General features: G+C 51.1%; 2 protein-coding genes across 3 annotated transcripts in view; one reads left to right on the plus strand and one right to left on the minus strand.

The window, feature by feature from the left end:
- The window catches only part of nup160 (nucleoporin 160), a 49,966-nt gene extending 32,700 nt beyond the window's left edge, over window positions 1-17,266 (plus strand). Inside the window, exons 16-33 of one of the 2 annotated variants that reach the window (XM_075470839.1) lie at window positions 1,059-1,195; window positions 1,264-1,346; window positions 2,106-2,256; window positions 3,237-3,306; window positions 4,161-4,259; window positions 4,352-4,471; window positions 4,573-4,668; window positions 5,636-5,827; window positions 8,085-8,190; window positions 9,818-9,978; window positions 10,068-10,128; window positions 14,302-14,418; window positions 14,883-15,006; window positions 15,931-16,029; window positions 16,109-16,250; window positions 16,360-16,485; window positions 16,571-16,666; window positions 17,085-17,266. In XM_075470839.1, coding sequence (XP_075326954.1) covers window positions 1,059-1,195; window positions 1,264-1,346; window positions 2,106-2,256; window positions 3,237-3,306; window positions 4,161-4,259; window positions 4,352-4,471; window positions 4,573-4,668; window positions 5,636-5,827; window positions 8,085-8,190; window positions 9,818-9,978; window positions 10,068-10,128; window positions 14,302-14,418; window positions 14,883-15,006; window positions 15,931-16,029; window positions 16,109-16,250; window positions 16,360-16,485; window positions 16,571-16,666; window positions 17,085-17,183 — 2,079 coding nt within the window. In that variant the 3' untranslated portion in view covers window positions 17,184-17,266. The remainder of the gene's footprint in view (window positions 1-1,058; window positions 1,196-1,263; window positions 1,347-2,105; window positions 2,257-3,236; window positions 3,307-4,160; window positions 4,260-4,351; window positions 4,472-4,572; window positions 4,669-5,635; window positions 5,828-8,084; window positions 8,191-9,817; window positions 9,979-10,067; window positions 10,129-14,301; window positions 14,419-14,882; window positions 15,007-15,930; window positions 16,030-16,108; window positions 16,251-16,359; window positions 16,486-16,570; window positions 16,667-17,084) is intronic. The other variant, XM_075470840.1, reaches the window with a different exon arrangement.
- A 2,328-nt stretch (window positions 17,267-19,594) lies between these two features.
- LOC142384846 (gamma-crystallin M3-like) lies at window positions 19,595-20,871 on the minus strand. Its single transcript, XM_075471156.1, has 3 exons — window positions 20,793-20,871; window positions 20,464-20,706; window positions 19,595-19,892 (listed from the first exon to the last, which is right to left on the minus strand). The coding sequence occupies exons 1-3, from the start codon at window positions 20,823-20,825 to the stop codon at window positions 19,614-19,616; spliced, it is 555 nt and encodes a 184-aa protein (XP_075327271.1). The 5' UTR covers window positions 20,826-20,871; the 3' UTR covers window positions 19,595-19,613.
- Window positions 20,872-21,037: the final 166 nt, after the last annotated feature.

Consider the following 21,037-nt stretch of genomic DNA (forward strand, 5'->3'; position numbering starts at 1 on the left):
CGAACCGGGGGGACACGAACCGGGGGGACAAGAACCGGGGCGGCAAGAACCGGGGCGGCAAGAACCGGGGCGGCAAGAACCGGGGGGACAGGAACCGGGGCGGCAAGAACCGGGGGGACACGAACCGGGGGGACAGGAACCGGGGGGACAGGAACCGGGGCGGCAAGAACCGGGGCGGCAAGAACCGGGGGGACAGGAACCGGGGCGGCAAGAACCGGGGGGACACGAACCAGGGCGGCAAGAACCGGGGGGACAGGAACCGGGGCGGCAAGAACCGGGGGGACACGAACCGGGGCGGCAAGAACCGGGGCGGCAAGAACCGGGGCGGCAAGAACCGGGGGGACACGAACCGGGGGGACACGAACCGGGGCGGCAAGAACCGGGGCGGCAAGAACCGGGGGGACAGGAACCGGGGGGACAGGAACCGGGGCGGCAAGAACCGGGGGACACGAACCGGGGGGACAGGAACCGGGGGGACAGGAACCGGGGCGGCAAGAACCGGGGGGACAGGAACCAGGGCGGCAAGAACCGGGGGGACACGAACCGGGGGGACAGGAACCGGGGCGGCAAGAACCGGGGGGGCAAGAACCGGGGGGACAGGAACCGGGGGGACAGGAACCGGGGGGGCAAGAACCGGGGGGACAGGAACCAGGGCGGCAAGAACCGGGGGGACACGAACCGGGGGGACAGGAACCGGGGCGGCAAGAACCGGGGGGGCAAGAACCGGGGGGACACGTACCGGGGGGACAGGAACCGGGGGGACAGGAACCGGGGCGGCAAGAACCGGGGGGACACGAACCGGGGCGGCAGTAACCGGGGGGACACGAACCGGGGGGACACGAACCGCGGGGACAGGAACCGGGGGGACAGGAACCGGGGCGACACGAACCGGAGGGACCCGAACCGGGGGGACACGAACCAGGGCGACACGAACCAGGGGACACGAACCATGGCACCTTGGATTAAATCAGTGCTGTGAATAAGCGCTGGATCCCAAACTGACTGCTCTCTGTAAAGCTGGACGCAGTCTGATGGAAGGAAGCTCTGTGTGTGTCCAGGTGTTTCTGGGCGGAGGCGCCCAGCTGCTGCAGTTCCAGCAGGACCTGATTCCTCGGACCTCCCACCTGCTCTCCTCCTATCACCTCCTCAGTCACGTCAGTCAGAGCCTCACCTCCCCCGTCCCCCTGGACACCATGTGAGTACCAAACACTCAGGTTTAACCGTCTCCTGTCCACTGGCATCATGTCGCTGTGTGTGTTTCAGAGACATGAACCTGCAGCACCTGACCCACCTGGAGCTGTCGGACACACCTGCCGCCTGCTTCCGACCAGGTGAGACCCGCACAGGTAAAGCTAAGCTAACCCGTCCTGAGCTAACCCGTCCTTCTCTGCGGGGCTAAGCTAACCCGTCCTGAGCTAACCCGTCCTTCTCTGCGGGGCTAAGCTAACCCGTCCTGAGCTAACCCGTCCTTCTCTGCGGGGCTAAGCTAACCCGTCCTGAGCTAACCCGTCCTTCTCTGCGGGGCTAAGCTAACCCGTCCTGAGCTAACCCGTCCTTCTCTGCAGGGCTAAGCTAACCCGTCCTTCTCTGCAGGGCTAAGCTAACCTGTCCTAAGCTAACCCGTCCTTCTCTGCAGGGCTAAGCTAACCTGTCCTAAGCTAACCCGTCCTGAGCTAACCCGTCCTTCTCTGCGGGGCTAAGCTAACCCGTCCTGAGCTAACCCGTCCTTCTCTGCAGGGCTAAGCTAACCCGTCCTAAGCTAACCCGTCCTTCTCTGCGGGGCTAAGCTAACCCGTCCTAAGCTAACCCGTCCTTCTCTGCGGGGCTAAGCTAACCCGTCCTAAGCTAACCCGTCCTTCTCTGCGGGGCTAAGCTAACCCGTCCTAAGCTAACCCGTCCTTCTCTGCGGGGCTAAGCTAACCCGTCCTTCTCTACGGGGCTAAGCTAACCCGTCCTTCTCTGCGGGGCTAAGCTAACCCGTCCTTCTCTGCGGGGCTAAGCTAACCCGTCCTTCTCTGCGGGGCTAAGCTAACCCGTCCTTCTCTGCGGGGCTAAGCTAACCCATCCTTCTCTGCGGGGCTAAGCTAACCCGTCCTTCTCTGCAGGGCTCAGTCCTCAGACGGTGGTGGAGCTCTTCTATCAGACGGTCGGCCGGAGGATCATCATCTCTCAGATGTTTTCTCAGCAGCAGAGCGACTCTCAGCTCCTCTGGAGTCACATGATCTCCAACGTGGTTCAGCTCCTGGCTCAGCTGCTGTATCCTTTGTTCTGCCCGACCCAGGAAGCTGTTTTATTGGCCGAGCACGGCCCGGGGGGGGGTTCGTTTGTTGGGGGGAACTGATCAATGGTTTGATATGAAGTTATTTTATAAAAACGTGCAGTTATGAGAGAACAGAAGTGGATGAACTCGCATCTTTGTTGTTAAGAAAATTAAACTCTGACTGAATCGAGCCATTTAAGGAACTTTACAGTAAGTTCTGTTTCCTTCACACCAGCGGCTCCTGAACCGAATTCTGTCCAATCAGAACGAGCGAGCTGCTGGTCCAATCACCATTAGAGCAGCCAGGGGTGGTGACCACTTCCTGTCTCCATTAGAGCAGCCAGGGGTGATGACCACTTCCTGTCTCCATTAGAGCAGCCAGGGGTGATGACCACTTCCTGTCTCCATTAGAGCAGCCAGGGGTGGTGACCACATCCTGTCACCATTAGAGCAGCCAGGGGTGGTGACCACATCCTGTCTCCATTAGAGCAGCCAGGGGTGGTGACCACTTCCTGTCTCCATTAGAGCAGCCAGGGGTGGTGACCACTTCCTGTCTCCATTAGAGCAGCCAGGGGTGATGACCACTTCCTGTCACCATTAGAGCAGCCAGGGGTGGTGACCACTTCCTGTCTCCATTAGAGCATCCAGGGGTGGTGACCACTTCCTGTCTCCATTAGAGCAGCCAGGTGTGGTGACCACTTCCTGTCTCCATTAGAGCAGCCAGGGGTGGTGACCACTTCCTGTCTCCATTAGAGCAGCCAGGGGTGATGACCACTTCCTGTCACCATTAGAGCAGCCAGGGGTGGTGACCACTTCCTGTCTCCATTAGAGCATCCAGGGGTGGTGACCACTTCCTGTCTCCATTAGAGCAGCCAGGTGTGGTGACCACTTCCTGTCTCCATTAGAGCAGCCAGGGGTGGTGACCACTTCCTGTCTCCATCTGAAAGTCCTGTTTGTCTTAACCAATCCAACCCAGTTGGCCCAGTAACCCTGGTTTCCAGTTCCCCGAGGTTCTGATGGCCAACTGTCAGTACGCTCAGCTGCAGGTGAGTCCAACGCCGACAGGAAGTTCTGTCATGGTCAGAACTCTGAGCCACGAGCTAATCTCTCACTTTTACTTCCTGCTTCTGAGGAGTACAGACGCCGGTACCTACGGAGCCCCGACCTCTGACCTCTAACCTTTAACCCCTAACCTTTAACCCCTGACCTTTAAACCCTGACCTCTAACCTAACCTTTAATCCATGACCTCTAACCTAACCCCTAACCTTTAATCCCGACCTCTAACCTGACCTTTAACCCCTGACCTCTAACCTAACCTTTAACCCATGACCTCTAACCTAACCTTTAACCTAACCCCTAACCTTTAACCCCTGACCTCTAACCTGACCTTTAACCCATGACCTCTAACCTAACCCCTGACCTTTAAACCCTGACCTCTAACCTAACCTTTAACCCTTGACCTCTAACCTGACCTTTGACCCCTGACCTTTAACCTAACCCCTAACCTTTAACCCCGACCTTTAACCTGACCTTTAACCCCTGACCTCTAACCTAACCTTTAACCCATGACCTCTAACCTGACCTTTAACCCCTGACCTCCAACCTAACCTTTAACCCATGACCTCTAACCTAACCCCTAACCTTTAGCCCCTGACCTTTAAACCCTGACCTCTAACCTAACCTTTAACCCATGACCTCTAACCTGACCTTTAACCCATGACCTCTAACCTAACCTTTAACCCATGACCTCTAACCTGACCTTTAACCCCTGACCTCTAACCTAACCTTTAACCCTTGAACTCTAACTCTAACTGTTATATAGAATAATAACATTATTAATAATAATAATAATTTTTCTTCTTTCCACAACTCTTCCATATATTTTGTTTCCCGTCTCAGGAGTACGTGCGGCTGATTGGTCCGTGGTGTCAGGTGAACATCGGCTCCTGCCGCTTCCTGCTGGCTCAGTGTTTCCTGGCCAGCGGCGAGGGTCAGAAGGTGGGTCGACGGCGGCGACCGCGTTCTGCCGTGGCGGGTTAGGGTTAGCTCGCTGTGGCGGCTCGCTATGATGTCACTTCCTGTCCTTTCAGGCTCTGCAGTGCTTCCAGGAGGCGGCGTCGGAGGTGGAGAAGGAAGAGTTTCTGATGAAGCTGACCAGCAGCGAGGAGGAGGAGGCGGCCTGCAGCCCCCGGTTACAGTTCTACAACAAGGTGGGCCGCCTGCCGCCTGCCTGTCACCTGTGTGATGTCACCTGTGTGATGTCACCTGTGTGATGTCACAGCGAGTCACGCCGCTCCGTCTGTGCCTTTAGGTCCTGCGGCTGCTGGAGGACGGGGGCCTGCCGGAGCTCATCATCCAGCTCGCCTCTCTGGCTGTGTCGGAGGCCGCGGGCGACGTCAGCAGTCAGGTGGGCGGGTGGCGGGGGCAGAATGGCATGTGTGGGGGGGCAGTTAGCTCATCTGGGGGGGCAGAAAACAATACCTGAAAAAATCGGTGGAAAACCACTACTACAACTTCAAGCATAATAATAATAATAGAAATAGTAATGATAATAATAATGATAATAAAAATTTAAATTATAATGATAATAATAATTCAATTCGGTAATGAAAATATGGCCACACTAGCATAAATCATGACCGTCAATTTTGTTAACAGTGTGGATTTTTTTTTAATGATTTTTTTTTTGTTTGTTTGTTTTTTGTAAAGAAATGTAGAACTTGTATGATGCATGCAAACGCACGGGGTGGGTGGGGGGGACATGATAACAAAAAATAAATAAAGCTATAAACATTGCAGATGTATGCCCTTTTTTTTTAAATCACCACCTGCATTTATTCTATCAGCACAAACGGAGATAATGAATCGTGGCCTTTTTTCTGGCCAGTTTTCTTTGGACGGACAGCCCCCCCGTAGACACGCTCCTGTTTTAGAATAGATTTTAAGATTCTCTTCCTGGTTTTTAAATCTCTGAATAGATTAGCGCCTCCGTACATTTCAGAACTACTCACAGAATGTTCCGGGTCGAGCTCTGAGATCATCAGGTGCTACTTTATTAAATATTCCTAAAATGAAATATAAAAAGACGGGTGAAGCTGCTTTCTGTTTTTATGCACCAAATAGTAACCAAAAACACATCTATACACCCTCGCCTTCTACTAGTTTTATAAATTCTATTATTTTTATTGTTACTATTTGTATATTACATTTGTTGTTTCTCTATTTTGTTGGTAAATTCATTTTTCTATTTTTAGTACTTTATCTTTAATTTATATCTATTTCCTTAGCTAAGTTAAGCTAAGCCACGCCCCTGGGTGGGAGGCGGCGGGCGGGTGAAAACCGGTAAACGATAAACTATGCTGGCGTCTCTGCAGGCGGCGCTGTGGACCCGGATCTTTAAGCACCACCTGGACCTGGGCCACAACTCTGAAGCCTACGAAGCTCTGACCCAGAACCCGGACAGTAGCATGCAGCTGGACTGCCTCCGTCAGCTGGTGGTGTTCCTGTGCGAGCGCTCCCAGCTGCAGGATCTGGTCCGGTTCCCCTACGTCAACCTGCACGATGAGGTGAGCCCTGACCAGTGTTGGCCAAGTTGCTTTTAAAAAGTAATTAGTTATAGTTACTAGTTACTGCTACCAAAAAGTAATTAGTGAGTTAGTAACTCAGTTACCACATTGTAAAAGTACTTAGTTACTCAGCAAAGTAACTGTGGTGTTATTTTTTATGTTCTAGAACATCTTTAACATCAAATATGTTCATATTAACTGATTGAAGAATAAAAACAGTATATACAGTCATTTAGAACATTCGGTATTTATTTGAACTCAATAGATTGCAGCCTGCCATATGATGCACAGAAATAAAAACATAAATATTGAATATAAAATGGTGATGGTGGTCACCTGTTTCTGACCCGAAAAATGGAGTGTTGTTTGTTTTCGAGTGGCTCCGCCTCCTTCGCTTGGGCTCACGCTAGTTGCCTTTGGGCCTGGGGTTGGGTTAGCTAGCTGCCTTTGGGCCTGGGGTTGGGTTAGCTAGCTGCCTTTGGGCCTGGGGTTGGGTTAGCTAGCTGCCTTTGGGCCTGGGGTTGGGTTAGCTAGCTGCCTTTGGGCCTGGGGTTGGGTTAGCTAGCTGCCTTTGGGCCTGGGGTTGGGTTAGCTAGCTGCCTTTGGGCTTGGGGTTGGGTTAGCTAGCTGCCTTTGGGCCTGGGGTTGGGTTAGCTAGCTGCCTTTGGGCCTGGGGTTGGGTTAGCTAGCTGCCTTTGGGCCTGGGGTTGGGTTAGCTAGCTGCCTTTGGGCCTGGGGTTGGGTTAGCTAGCTGCCTTTGGGCTTGGGGTTGGGTTAGCTAGCTGCCTTTGGGCCTGGGGTTGGGTTAGCTAGCTGCCTTTGGGCCTGGGGTTGGGTTAGCTAGCTGCCTTTGGGCCTGGGGTTGGGTTAGCTAGCTGCCTTTGGGCCTGGGGTTGGGTTAGCTAGCTGCCTTTGGGCCTGGGGTTGGGTTAGCTAGCTGCCTTTGGGCCTGGGGTTGGGTTAGCTAGCTGCCTTTGGGCCTGGGGTTGGGTTAGCTAGCTGCATTTGGGCCTGGGGTTAGGTTAGCTAGCTGCATTTGGGCTTGGGGTTGGGTTAACTAGCTGCATTTGGGCCTGGGATTGGGTTAGCTAGCTGCATTTTGGCAGTTGGAAGTTCTGCTTTCAGAGATCCAGAAAGAACAACTTTAGGGACTCTGAGACTGAAGTTCTGCTTTCAGAGATGTTTGGCAGTCCAGCCACGGCATGAAAGTCCCTCTTAATCTGTACTTGTTGGACAGCGGTGTTTGGGAATCTGATGTACCATGCGTGATAAACTGATGAGAGCTTTGATCACCAAGGGGAGCGCACGACTCACAGAGGACTGGGACACCCCCGATCTGTCTCCAATCTCCCTCTGAAAGGTTCCAGTGGCCAAAAATCCAAGGGTGGTGAGGACCTGGACATGTGGTGGAATTGGGTTTGATCGGCGTGTTTCTCTCTGGAGTTGTGGCAGCAAGCTGCATATTTGCAGCAGCACAGTCCTTGGCCATCTAAATCAGGATGTCAGCCATTCGTCTGTCTCTCCAGGATATCTACACGGTCTCGGAACACACGCTCTCTTCCAAGAGCCTGACCCGCTAAGGCAGGGGTTCTCAACCTTTTGCAAGCGGGGCCCCCCCTCCTCCCGACACCACCCCCACGACACGTTACGTTACGTGACGTCGCAGGCTCAAAATACTACCCCTGGTAAATTTGAAATGAAACTAGACAAACAATAGTCCAACTTCTTGAATTTTCGAGGAGAGAATTTTTGTGATTTTTTTTTTTTTTTTTTAATATTTTTTTTTTCCTGTTTTTTTGATTTTTTTATTTTTCTCATCCTGTAGTCTACTCGCGCCCCCCCGGGAGAGTGTCCGCGCACCCCCAGAGGGGCGGGCCCCACCGGTTGAGAACCACTGCGCTAAGGCATCCAAAAGCATCAAGTCAGCCGCTGGTTACGCTTCCCATTGACCTTGTTATATCCAGAGTCAGATTAACCTTCAATTGGTGCATAATTTAAGTCAAACAGAATAATGTATATATTTATTTATAAATTATACATTATAAAGTATACATTCTCTTAAATCACTCGTACGCAGGACTTAAGAACAAATCTGTGCGAGCGGTTGTTGCATGAGGCCCAATGCTCTGTTGATCAGGTTTTACCTGAGCTCAAATGGTTAATAACCCCATTCTGAGGTTGATGATGTCATCACACACGGTTATGATCGATTTCTGATCGATCACTGATCAGAATAAAAACATCATGTGATCCTCAGGTGGTCGGCATCATCGAGTCTCGAGCTCGCAGCCTGGACCTGCTGACACACAACTACTACGACCTTCTGTACGCCTTCCACATCGCACGCCATAACTACAGGAAAGGTACACACACACACACACACACACACACACAGAAAAGGTACACACACACACACACACACACACACAGAAAAGGTACACACACACACACAGAAAAGGTACACACACACAGAAAAGGTACACACACACACACACACAGAAAAGGTACACACATGCACACACACAGAAAAGGTACACACACACACAGAAAAGGTACACACACACACACAGAAAAGGTACACACACACAGAAAAGGTACACACATGCACACACACAAAAGGTACGCACACACAGAAAAGGTGCACACACACACACAGAAAAGGTACGCACACACACAGAAAAAGGTACGCACACACACAGAAAAAGGTACGCACACACACAGAAAAAGGTACGCACACACACAGAAAAGGTGCACGCACACACACAGAAAAGGTGCACACACACACACAGAAAAGGTACGCACACACACAGAAAAAGGTGCACACACACACAAAAGGTGCACACACACACACACAGAAAAGGTACGCACACAGAAAAGGTGCACACACACACACAGAAAAGGTACGCACACAGAAAAGGTGCACACACACACACAGAAAAGGTGCGCACACACACACAGAAAAGGTACGCACACAGAAAAGGTGCACACACACACACACACACAGAAAAGGTACGCACACAGAAAAGGTGCACACACAGAAAAGGTAAGCGCACACACAGAAAAGGTAAGCACACACACACACAGAAAAGGTACGCACACAGAAAAGGTGCACACACACACACAGAAAAGGTGCACACACACACACAGAAAAGGTGCACACACACACACAGAAAAGGTACGCACACACACAGAAAAGGTACACACGCACACACAGAAAAGGTACACACACACAGAAAAGGTACACACATGCACACACACAAAAGGTACGCACACACAGAAAAGGTGCGCACACACACAGAAAAAGGTACGCACACACACAGAAAAAGGTACGCACACACACAGAAAAAGGTACGCACACACACAGAAAAGGTGCACACACACACACAGAAAAGGTACGCACACAGAAAAGGTGCACACACACACACAGAAAAGGTACGCACACAGAAAAGGTGCACACACACACACAGAAAAGGTACGCACACAGAAAAGGTGCACACACACACAAAAGGTAAGCACACACACAGAAAAGGTGCACACACACACACACAGAAAAGGTACGCACACAGAAAAGGTGCACACACACACACAGAAAAGGTACGCACACACACACAGAAAAGGTACGCACACAGAAAAGGTGCACACACACACACACACACACACAGAAAAGGTACGCACACAGAAAAGGTGCACACACAGAAAAGGTAAGCACACACACAGAAAAGGTAAGCACACACACACACAGAAAAGGTACGCACACAGAAAAGGTGCACACACACACACAGAAAAGGTGCACACACACACACAGAAAAGGTGCACACACACACACAGAAAAGGTACGCACACACACAGAAAAGGTACACACGCACACACACACAGAAAAGGTGCACACACACGGGCCACATGTTTTCAGGTGTGTGTTTGTGCGGCTGCTCCTGACTCTGTGCACGTGCGTGCGGCTGCTCCTGACTCTGCACGTGTGTGCGCCCTCAGCTGGGACCGTTATGTTCGAGTTTGGAATGCGTCTCGGTCGGGAGGTCCGGACCCGGCTCGGCCTCCAGAAACAGGTGAACTGTTACCTGGCTGCTCTGAACTGTCTGCGCCTCATCAGGCCGGAGTACGCCTGGATCGTCCTGCCGGCCGCCGGGACCACGGTCCGTGCACACACTCACATGCACACACATCCACGCACGCACACACACACAGCTAACCGGTACTGATTAACCACGTGTGTCACCTGCAGTACGAGCGACCCGGAACTTCGCCGAAGAGGAACTCTGACGGCGAGTTTCCTGCTGAGCTCGGTGAGTGTCTCCTGTTGGTGATGTCTCCTGTTGGTGATGTCTCCTGTTGGTGCTGTCTCCTGTTGGTGCTGTCTCCTGTTGGTGCTGTCTCCTGTTGGTGCTGTCTCCTGTTGGTGATGTCTCCTGTTGGTGCTGTCGCCTGTTGGTGATGTCTCCTGTTGGTGCTGTCTCCTGTTGGTGCTGTCTCCTGTTGGTGCTGTCTCCTGTTGGTGATGTCTCCTGTTGGTGATGTCTCCTGTTGGTGCTGTCTCCTGTTGGTGCTGTCTCCTGTTGGTGCTGTCTCCTGTTGGTGCTGTCTCCTGTTGGTGCTGTCTCCTGTTGGTGATGTCTCCTGTTGGTGCTGTCTCCTGTTGGTGCTGTCTCCTGTTGGTGCTGTCTCCTGTTGGTGCTGTCTCCTGTTGGTGCTGTCTCCTGTTGGTGATGTCTCCTGTTGGTGCTGTCGCCTGTTGGTGATGTCTCCTGTTGGTGCTGTCTCCTGTTGGTGCTGTCTCCTGTTGGTGCTGTCTCCTGTTGGTGATGTCTCCTGTTGGTGATGTCTCCTGTTGGTGATGTCGCCTGTTGGTGATGTCGCCTGTTGGTGATGTCTCCTGTTGGTGCTGTCGCCTGTTGGTGATGTCTCCTGTTGGTGCTGTCGCCTGTTGGTGATGTCTCCTGTTGGTGATGTCTCCTGTTGGTGCTGTCTCTTGTTGGTGATGTCTCCTGTTGGTGATGTCTCCTGTTGGTGCTGTCGCCTGTTGGTGATGTCTCCTGTTGGTGCTGTCTCCTGTTGGTGCTGTCTCCTGTTGGTGCTGTCTCCTGTTGGTGCTGTCTCCTGTTGGTGATGTCTCCTGTTGGTGATGTCTCCTGTTGGTGCTGTCTCCTGTTGGTGATGTCGCCTGTTGGTGCTGTCGCCTGTTGGTGCTGTCGCCTGTTGGTGCTGTCTCCTGTTGGTGCTGTCTCCTGTTGGTGCTGTCTCCTGTTGGTGCTGTCTCCTGTTGGTGCTGTCTCCTGTTGGTGATGTCTCCTGTTGGTGCTGTCTCCTGTTGGTGCTGTCTCCTGTTGGTGATGTCTCCTGTTGGTGCTGTCTCCTGTTGGTGCTGTCTCCTGTTGGTGATGTCTCCTGTTGGTGCTGTCTCCTGTTGGTACTGTCTCCTGTTGGTGATGTCTCCTGTTGGTGATGTCTCCTGTTGGTGCTGTCTCCTGTTGGTACTGTCTCCTGTTGGTGATGTCTCCTGTTGGTGATGTCGCCTGTTGGTGCTGTCGCCTGTTGGTGATGTCTCCTGTTGGTGATGTCTCCTGTTGGTGCTGTCTCCTGTTGGTGATGTCGCCTGTTGGTGCTGTCGCCTGTTGGTGCTGTCTCCTGTTGGTGATGTCGCCTGTTGGTGATGTCGCCTGTTGGTGCTGTCTCCTGTTGGTGCTGTCTCCTGTTGGTGCTGTCTCCTGTTGGTGATGTCGCCTGTTGGTGATGTCTCCTGTTGGTGATGTCGCCTGTTGGTGCTGTCTCCTGTTGGTGCTGTCTCCTGTTGGTGATGTCTCCTGTTGGTGCTGTCTCCTGTTGGTGCTGTCTCCTGTTGGTGATGTCGCCTGTTGGTGCTGTCGCCTGTTGGTGATGTCGCCTGTTGGTGCTGTCTCCTGTTGGTGCTGTCTCCTGTTGGTGCTGTCTCCTGTTGGTGCTGTCTCCTGTTGGTGCTGTCTCCTGTTGGTGATGTCTCCTGTTGGTGATGTCTCCTGTTGGTGATGTCTCCTGTTGGTGCTGTCTCTTGTTGGTGATGTCTCCTGTTGGTGCTGTCGCCTGTTGGTGCTGTCTCCTGTTGGTGCTGTCTCCTGTTGGTGATGTCTCCTGTTGGTGATGTCGCCTGTTGGTGATGTCTCCTGTTGGTGATGTCGCCTGTTGGTGATGTCTCCTGTTGGTGATGTCTCCTGTTGGTGATGTCTCCTGTTGGTGCTGTCTCTTGTTGGTGATGTCTCCTGTTGGTGATGTCTCCTGTTGGTGCTGTCGCCTGTTGGTGCTGTCTCCTGTTGGTGCTGTCTCCTGTTGGTGCTGTCTCCTGTTGGTGCTGTCTCCTGTTGGTGCTGTCTCCTGTTGGTGCTGTCTCCTGTTGGTGCTGTCTCCTGTTGGTGCTGTCTCCTGTTGGTGATGTCTCCTGTTGGTGCTGTCTCCTGTTGGTGCTGTCTCCTGTTGGTGATGTCTCCTGTTGGTGATGTCTCCTGTTGGTGCTGTCGCCTGTTGGTGCTGTCTCCTGTTGGTGATGTCGCCTGTTGGTGCTGTCTCCTGTTGGTGCTGTCGCCTGTTGGTGATGTCGCCTGTTGGTGATGTCTCCTGTTGGTGATGTCTCCTGTTGGTGCTGTCGCCTGTTGGTGATGTCTCCTGTTGGTGATGTCTCCTGTTGGTGATGTCTCCTGTTGGTGCTGTCTCCTGTTGGTGATGTCGCCTGTTGGTGCTGTCTCCTGTTGGTGATGTCTCCTGTTGGTGATGTCGCCTGTTGGTGATGTCGCCTGTTGGTGCTGTCTCCTGTTGGTGATGTCTCCTGTTGGTGATGTCTCCTGTTGGTGCTGTCTCTTGTTGGTGATGTCTCCTGTTGGTGCTGTCTCCTGTTGGTGCTGTCTCCTGTTGGTGATGTCTCCTGTTGGTGATGTCTCCTGTTGGTGCTGTCGCCTGTTGGTGCTGTCGCCTGTTGGTGCTGTCGCCTGTTGGTGATGTCTCCTGTTGGTGATGTCTCCTGTTGGTGATGTCTCCTGTTGGTGATGTCTCCTGTTGGTGCTGTCGCCTGTTGGTGCTGTCGCCTGTTGGTGCTGTCGCCTGTTGGTGCTGTCGCCTGTTGGTGCTGTCTCCTGTTGGTGATGTCTCCTGTTGGTGCTGTCGCCTGTTGGTGATGTCGCCTGTTGGTGATGTCGCCTGTTGGTGATGTCTCCTGTTGGTGATGTCTCCTGTTGGTGATGTCGCCTGTTGGTGATGTCGCCTGTTGGTGCTGTCTCCTGTTGGTGATGTCTCCTGTTGGTGATGTCTCCTGTTGGTGCTGTCGCCTGTTGGTGATGTCTCCTGTTGGTGCTGTCTCTTGTTGGTGATGTCTCCTGTTGGTGATGTCTCCTGTTGGTGCTGTCGCCTGTTGGTGCTGTCTCCTGTTGGTGCTGTCTCCTGTTGGTGCTGTCTCCTGTTGGTGCTGTCTCCTGTTGGTGCTGTCTCCTGTTGGTGCTGTCTCCTGTTGGTGATGTCTCCTGTTGGTGCTGTCTCCTGTTGGTGCTGTCTCCTGTTGGTGATGTCTCCTGTTGGTGATGTCTCCTGTTGGTGATGTCTCCTGTTGGTGCTGTCTCCTGTTGGTGATGTCTCCTGTTGGTGATGTCGCCTGTTGGTGCTGTCTCCTGTTGGTGATGTCTCCTGTTGGTGATGTCTCCTGTTGGTGATGTCGCCTGTTGGTGATGTCTCCTGTTGGTGATGTCTCCTGTTGGTGCTGTCGCCTGTTGGTGCTGTCTCCTGTTGGTGATGTCTCCTGTTGGTGATGTCTCCTGTTGGTGATGTCTCCTGTTGGTGCTGTCTCCTGTTGGTGATGTCGCCTGTTGGTGCTGTCTCCTGTTGGTGATGTCTCCTGTTGGTGATGTCGCCTGTTGGTGATGTCGCCTGTTGGTGCTGTCTCCTGTTGGTGATGTCTCCTGTTGGTGATGTCGCCTGTTGGTGATGTCTCCTGTTGGTGCTGTCTCTTGTTGGTGATGTCTCCTGTTGGTGCTGTCTCCTGTTGGTGATGTCTCCTGTTGGTGATGTCGCCTGTTGGTGCTGTCTCCTGTTGGTGATGTCTCCTGTTGGTGATGTCGCCTGTTGGTGATGTCTCCTGTTGGTGCTGTCTCTTGTTGGTGATGTCTCCTGTTGGTGCTGTCTCCTGTTGGTGATGTCTCCTGTTGGTGATGTCTCCTGTTGGTGATGTCTCCTGTTGGTGCTGTCGCCTGTTGGTGATGTCGCCTGTTGGTGCTGTCGCCTGTTGGTGATGTCTCCTGTTGGTGCTGTCTCCTGTTGGTGCTGTCTCCTGTTGGTGCTGTCTCCTGTTGGTGCTGTCTCCTGTTGGTGCTGTCTCCTGTTGGTGATGTGGCCTGTTGGTGCTGTCTCCTGTTGGTGATGTCTCCTGTTGGTGATGTCGCCTGTTGGTGCTGTCTCCTGTTGGTGATGTCAGAGAAGCTGCTGAACTCTGTACCTTCTGTTTCCAGCTGCCGGCAGACGTCAGGTCGACATCCTGGAGCTGAAGGACCTGGAGAAGGAATACTTGCTGTCCCGAGCCCGCCTCACACTCGCTCAGCACCACCCGCCCTCCGCCACCATCGCAGGTTTACGTGCACTCTCATTTCTTTAACAGGAGCCCAAAAGCGTGATTTTCAGTGTAATTGTTCATGCATTTAGCAGACGCTTTCATCCAAAGTGACATACGATAAAACATTACAGCTAGCATCAAAGCTAACACTAAGCTACACAGAAGGAAACCACCAGTCAGACCACCATTTTCCTCTCTCTGAGTCCGAGCGCACCGAGGCCGGCAGCACCACTCAGGAGAAGAGGTGTCTGAGTGGATTTAAAACGGGTAGAACTGCCTCGGAACCTCATTGAGACCATCCAGAACGCCAGGGCACCTTCTACAAGGTCTCTGTGTGAACAGAGAAATGTTTCTCCACCCCTGGTTCTGATCATAGTCTGTTCTGCCGGTTCTGAACCCACCTCTGATGGTTTTGGTTAAATCCAGGTAGAGAACAAACTGTTTATGATGCCGTGTCAGCATCTCTGTTTGTGTTTGTAGGCAGCGCGTCGGCGCCGGAGCTCGTTACCCTGCTGGTCCAAAGCGGACTCTTTGACTCGGCTCTGGCTCTGTGTCGGACCTTCAGCCTGAACCTGAGTCCGGTGTTCGAGGGTCTGACCTTCAAGTGAGTCCCTGGCTGTTTGGCTGTTGTTTACCTGTTTGTTGTTTATCTTTCTCTGTTGTTTACCTTTCTGTCTGTTGTTTATCTTTCTGTCTGTTTACCCGTCTGTTGTTTACCTTTCTGTCTGTTTACCCGTCCGTTGTTTACCTTTCTGTCTGTTGTTTATCTTTCTGTCTGTTGTTTATCTTTCTGTCTGTTTACCTTTCTGTCTGTTGTTTATCTTTCTGTTGTTTACCCGTCTGTTGTTTACCTTTCTGTTTGTTGTTTATCCTTCTCTGTTGTTTACCTTTCTGTCTGTTGTTTATCTTTCTGTTGTTTACCCGTCTGTTGTTTACCTTTCTGTCTGTTTACCCGTCTGTTGTTTACCTTTCTGTCTGTTTACCCGTCCGTTGTTTACCTTTCTGTCTGTTGTTTATCTTTCTGTCTGTTGTTTATCTTTCTGTTGTTTACCCGTCTGTTGTTTACCTTTCTGTTTGTTGTTTATCCTTCTCTGTTGTTTACCTTTCTGTCTGTTGTTTATCTTTCTGTTGTTTACCCGTCTGTTGTTTACCTTTCTGTTGTTTACCTTTCTGTCTGTTGTTTATCTTTCTGTCTGTTGTTTACCTTTCTGTCTGTTGTTTATCTTTCTGTTGTTTACCCGTCTGTTTACCTTTCTGTTTGTTGTTGACCTGTCTGTTGTTTACCTGTGTGCTGTTTACCTGTCTGTTGTTTACCTTTCTGTTTGTTGTTTATCTTTCTGTTGTTTACCCGTCTGTTGTTTACCTTTCTGTTTGTTGTTGACCTGTCTGTTGTTTATCTTTCTGTCTGTTGTTTACCTTTCTGTTTGTTGTTGACCTGTCTGTTGTTTACCTGTGTGCTGTTTACCTTTCTGTCTGTTGTTTACTTGTTTGTTGTTTACCTGTGTGTTGTTTACCTGTTTGTGTTCAGGTGCATCAAGCTGCAGTTTGGGGGGGAGGAGTCTCAGAATGAAGCCTGGAGCTGGTTGGCTGCTAATGAGCTCTCGGTAGTCAACACCAAAGAGTCCAGGTGGGATGTCTGCAGACTCGAGCTGTAACCAATCAGAAGCCTGCTCTGACCACGCCCACGTTTCTTCTTCTGTCCTCAGCGCTGCAGACGAGGCGTGGCGGCTGCTGGCGTCCTACCTGGAGACGTATCCTTCCACCAATGGGCAGCACCATCAGCACGTCGTCCACAAGCTGCTGTCACACGGCGTCCCGCTGCCCGATTGGCTGCTGGCGTCCTACAAGGTGAGAGGGGGCGGGGCTTATGTCCAACAGTGCAGGGCATCATGGGACGGTGCAACCATGTTTGTGGTGAACGGTGGTGGTTTACGTTTGTTGTTGTTGTTGTTTACAGCGGCTCGATCCTCCGTCTCTGCTCCGCCTGTTCCTGAAGTTCGACCTCCTGGAGGCGGCGGCGGAGCTCGTGTTGGAATACGTTGACGCCGTTCTGGGCCGAGGTCACCAGTACTTTGGGATAGAGGTACGTTTGCACGCATCCCTGCGATGTTCCAACCGCGGCGGCGCCGTGTTCCAACGTGTCCCAACGTGCGGTCGTTGTGTTTCAGAGGCCGCTGTCCGCCACGTCTCCGCCCGCCTGGCTGCCGTACACGCCCATCGACCAGCTGCTGCACGCGCTGAGCGAGACGCAGACCCACAGCACCGTGAGTCACTTCCTGTTTACCCCGGCTGTTTGTTTACCCCGGCTGTTTGTTTACCCCGGCTGTTTGTTTACCGCTGCTGTTTGTTTACCTCTGCTGTTTGTTTACCTCTGCTGTTTGTTTACCCCGGCTGTTTGTTTACCCCGGCTGTTTGTTTACCCCAGCTGTTTGTTTACCGCTGCTGTTTGTTTACCTCTGCTGTTTGTTTACCCCGGCTGTTTGTTTACCCCGGCTGTTTGTTTACCCCAGCTGTTTGTTTACCGCTGCTGTTTGTTTACCTCTGCTGTTTGTTTACCTCTGCTGTTTGTTTACCCCGGCTGTTTGTTTACCTCTTCTGTTTGTTTACCGCTGCTGTTTGTTTACCCCGACTGTTTGTTTACCTGTGTAACGCCTCATCTCACTGACCAAACGTGTGTTTCAGCTTCACAACAAAGTTCGGGACAAACTGGACGAGTATCACAAAGTCGTGCATCAGATGACCAAACTGCGGCTCAGCGTGCAGCGAGTCGCCGTCATGTGATCAACGATCCGATTGGTTCTCAGTTTTCTAGTTGTTTTTCACGTGTAAATCTACTGAATAAAAGTGTTTTCTAACATGTTGAACTGTCGTTCTGTTACATTAATGTACAGAATTATAACATACTGTACAGAGACGATAGATGTTCGACCGTTCTTAGACGTTTTGATAACACTGTTATCCCCAAACATCTTCTGTCCGTCTCACCAGAAAACCCTGAATTCAATTACAACAAGGCACTCAAAGGTAGTCCAGTTTAATCCAATTAGGATCCATTTCATAGGACTGGGCAACGATTAAAATATGCTGTACGAATACGAGTCGCCCTGCTGGGATGAACTACTCGGCCTCCCCAGGAACGTTTCCTCCGGCTGACCAGGGGAGCAGGGAGGTTTTCTCCCAGGTCCTGGATCAGAGGTCGTATTCACAAAGGATCTTGGGGCTAAAAGAAGCTCCTAACTGGTGAATTTAGGAGAAACTCCTAAAAAATAATGGGCGTGCCGGTCTTAAATTGAGGACTCCTCATTTTTTTCACTTGGCGCAATTCATAAAGGATTTTAGGCCTAAAAGTAGCACCTCAATGTAGGAGAGCTTAAAAGTCCTGGAGAGGACTCCTAACTCCGTAAGATCTGTTCACAAAGAATCAGAAAATGGCTGCAGCGAGACCAAATGTTTGAGACTGGCTTTGGTCCAGATCCTCCTCCAACAAATTAAATTTCAGTTTCATGTCACTGTAGCCTTTACCAATTGTACATTGAATAGAATTGATATTTTGATGGGTGCCAATCTACTGCCCGTCCTATCAACAAACCCTTTAGTTCAGTTGAACTCCAAAATAGGGAAGTTTTTGGCATTTTTGGCATGTTAAGTGCTTTTCAATCGATTTTGCCTTTAAGACCGGTCTGATGAAGACAGTTACGTCATTTTTATCAAGGTCCTCTTTAAAATACAGCTTTTATGGCATTTTCAAAATGGCCTCGTTAAGTGGTTTTCAATGCATTTTCCCATTGCATACTTCCCCTCACTTTCAGTTTAAAGGAGAAAAGCAGATCAGATTTATAACATGAAGCTGTTATAACAGGGCAGCCATCTTGGCTCTGCCCTCATAAGCAGTCTTAGAACAGAGCAGGCTCCTAATGCGTTGCCCCGGTAACAGGAGCAGGTGCGGGCTCCTAATGCGTTGCCCCGGTAACAGGAGCAGGTGCGGCTCGTCTGTGTTGGACAGAGAGCAAACTGACACATGTACGCACACTATGGCTTCTTAAAATTAGACTATAATTTTGACTGCACTCGACTGTCTCGAACAAACGGTCGCTGTTTGAAAAGTAAAAGTCTTATCCGAATAATTCTTGAACCGTCAGCGCCCCAAGAGACGGCAGAAGCCAGCGGTGTGATTTTCATTCGGCTACTATGTGTGGCTCGTTTTCTATGGCAGTTTTAAAATGATTTTTCACCTTAATTTGATGACTTTGGGCCTTTTATAATGGAAATGGAGAGGCGACCTCTGGGCTCAGAGGCAATTTGTAAGAAATATGTGTGGCAGAGCTCAATGAGTGACTTAGGGTGAAAGAGGACAAAAATGCCTACGTTTTGAAACAAAATTTGTCCGATCTGGACAATATGAAGCATCAAAATATGATACTTCATATCTGCCCAATTTGGGCAGATATTTTGGACATGAGAGACATTTGTTCGAGGAATTGGTGCAGTATCGAAATTAGAGTGAGAAACAGAGTGGGAGAGACACCTCAACTGAGATGTAGTCTACCTAAAACGTAAACTGCCGTTGTGTCAAAGCTGTATAATGTATCAACAAACCCTTTGGTTCAGTTAAAGCCGAGAGTCTCCTGTCACATATAAACTTTGAATGAGGTCTGTGTGATGCTTTATGGCTGAGTCATAAGGCCTCTAAAATAGGCCATTTTGGCGCTCGTTGAGCCCTAAAATGGACTCATTAAGTGCTTTTCAATGCATTTTCCCATCCACAGTTTTCCCATTTTGCCGGAATCCCTTTCGACTAATGAGAGCCAAACGTAATTTGCCGGTCTTTTTGTGCCGGTCGGACCATCGCTGCAAGACTAGAAGAGAATCTAAATTCATGACGGAAACGGAAGAATAATAGTCCAGCACAGGAGTAATATGTGTGTCTAATCCCATCGGGCTCTTTGGCTTGTGTTTGACGGGGTCTTCGCCTGTTTCACTCATCATGAAGGAGGACTCGAACGGCTGATATTTAAAGGGTTTAAATGCTGGAAAAATGCTCAGTGGATCATTGATCATTTGAAAGGTGCAAATGAATTAACTCGTTGATTTAATGCGATTGACGTATTTGTACTGATAAAGCAGGTCATGGTGCAGAGGTGGAGGAAAGACAGAAAACGTGTCTTAAGCAGACGGGGCTTTATTGTGTCTCAGCTGGGCGGCTGCTGCTGCTCAGTAGTACGAGTCCATGATGCGCCTCATGCTCATGAACCTCATGTGGCCCATGCCCATGTTCATGAAGCTGCGGTACTCTCCGGGCCTCATGTACATCATCCTGCCTCTGTAGTGGGGCTGCTCGTACATCAGCCAGTGGCCGTCCATCACGTGGCTCGACATGCAGTTGGACATGCGGTAACGGTCCATGATGTTGTCGCAGTCGTCCATCATCTCGTACATTTGGCCTCCGAAGTTCTCCCTCTCGTAGATCCTCATCCTGTAGGAGCCGCGGTACTAGAACACACCGATAATCAATAATCAGAACAGACCGATAATCAATAATCAGAACACACCGATAATCAATAATCAGAACAGACCGATAATCAATAATCAGAACACACCGATAATCAATAATCAGAACAGACCGATAATCAGAACAGACCGATAATCAATAATCAGGGTTCAATCGGCTCCTCTCTGTACTGTGTTCAACATGAAGAAACCCATGGTTACCATGGAGATCAGGTGTTCTGTGCTGTGACTGGCTGAGTGGTTACCATGGAGATCAGGTGTTCTGTGCTGTGACTGGCTGAGTGGTTACCATGGGGATCAGGTGTTCTGTGCTCTGACTGGCTGAGTGGTTACCATGGGGATCAGGTGTTCTGTGCTGTGACTGGCTGAGTGGTTACCATGGGGATCAGGTGTTCTGTGCTGTGACTGGCTGAGTGGTTACCATGGGGATCAGGTGTTCTGTGCTGTGACTGGCTGAGTGGTTACCATGGGGATCAGGTGTTCTGTGCTGTGACTGGCTGAGTGGTTACCATGGGGATCAGGTGTTCTGTGCTGTGACTGGCTGAGTGGTTACCATGGGGATCATGCGGCAGGACCTGATGCCGTCGTTCATCCCCATCATGCTCATGTAGTCGGAGTACTCGCCCCTCCTCATGAAGTACTGGTTGCCCATGAAGTTGGTGCGGTCGTAGACCATGACGCAGCCCCTCTCCACCCTGCAGGAGTGACACCTGCTCAGGTAGGACGACATGTCGGCGCAGTCGCTGCTGCACTCGTAGGAGCGGCCCTGGAAGTTCCTGTCCTCGTAGAAGACGATCTGAGGGGAGACAGAATGAATTCCAGAGCAGAAGAAGGTCACGTGACTGAAGAAACGTGAGCAGAAAGTGGCGTGCTGGGACTCACCCTGCCCATCATGTTCATGTCGGCGGCGGACATCTTGTTTCTGTGGCTGGCTGCTCTGAGCTGCTGGAGCTGAACTGCGTGCTCACCTGTGAGAGCTCGCGGCTTTTATACACCTGAGTGCTGCTCGCTGCTTTTTGTGTCAGCGTGCTGAGTCAGCACGTGTTCTTTAGCACACACAAAGCCTTTGAAAGGGTTAACAATGAGCACATGAGGCCTTCGGCTGCAGCAGCACTTTAACCTGTTCA

The sequence above is a fragment of the Odontesthes bonariensis genome, chromosome 7, assembly GCF_027942865.1.
Source record: "Odontesthes bonariensis isolate fOdoBon6 chromosome 7, fOdoBon6.hap1, whole genome shotgun sequence".
In the NCBI taxonomy this organism is placed as follows: Eukaryota; Metazoa; Chordata; class Actinopteri; order Atheriniformes; family Atherinopsidae; genus Odontesthes; species Odontesthes bonariensis.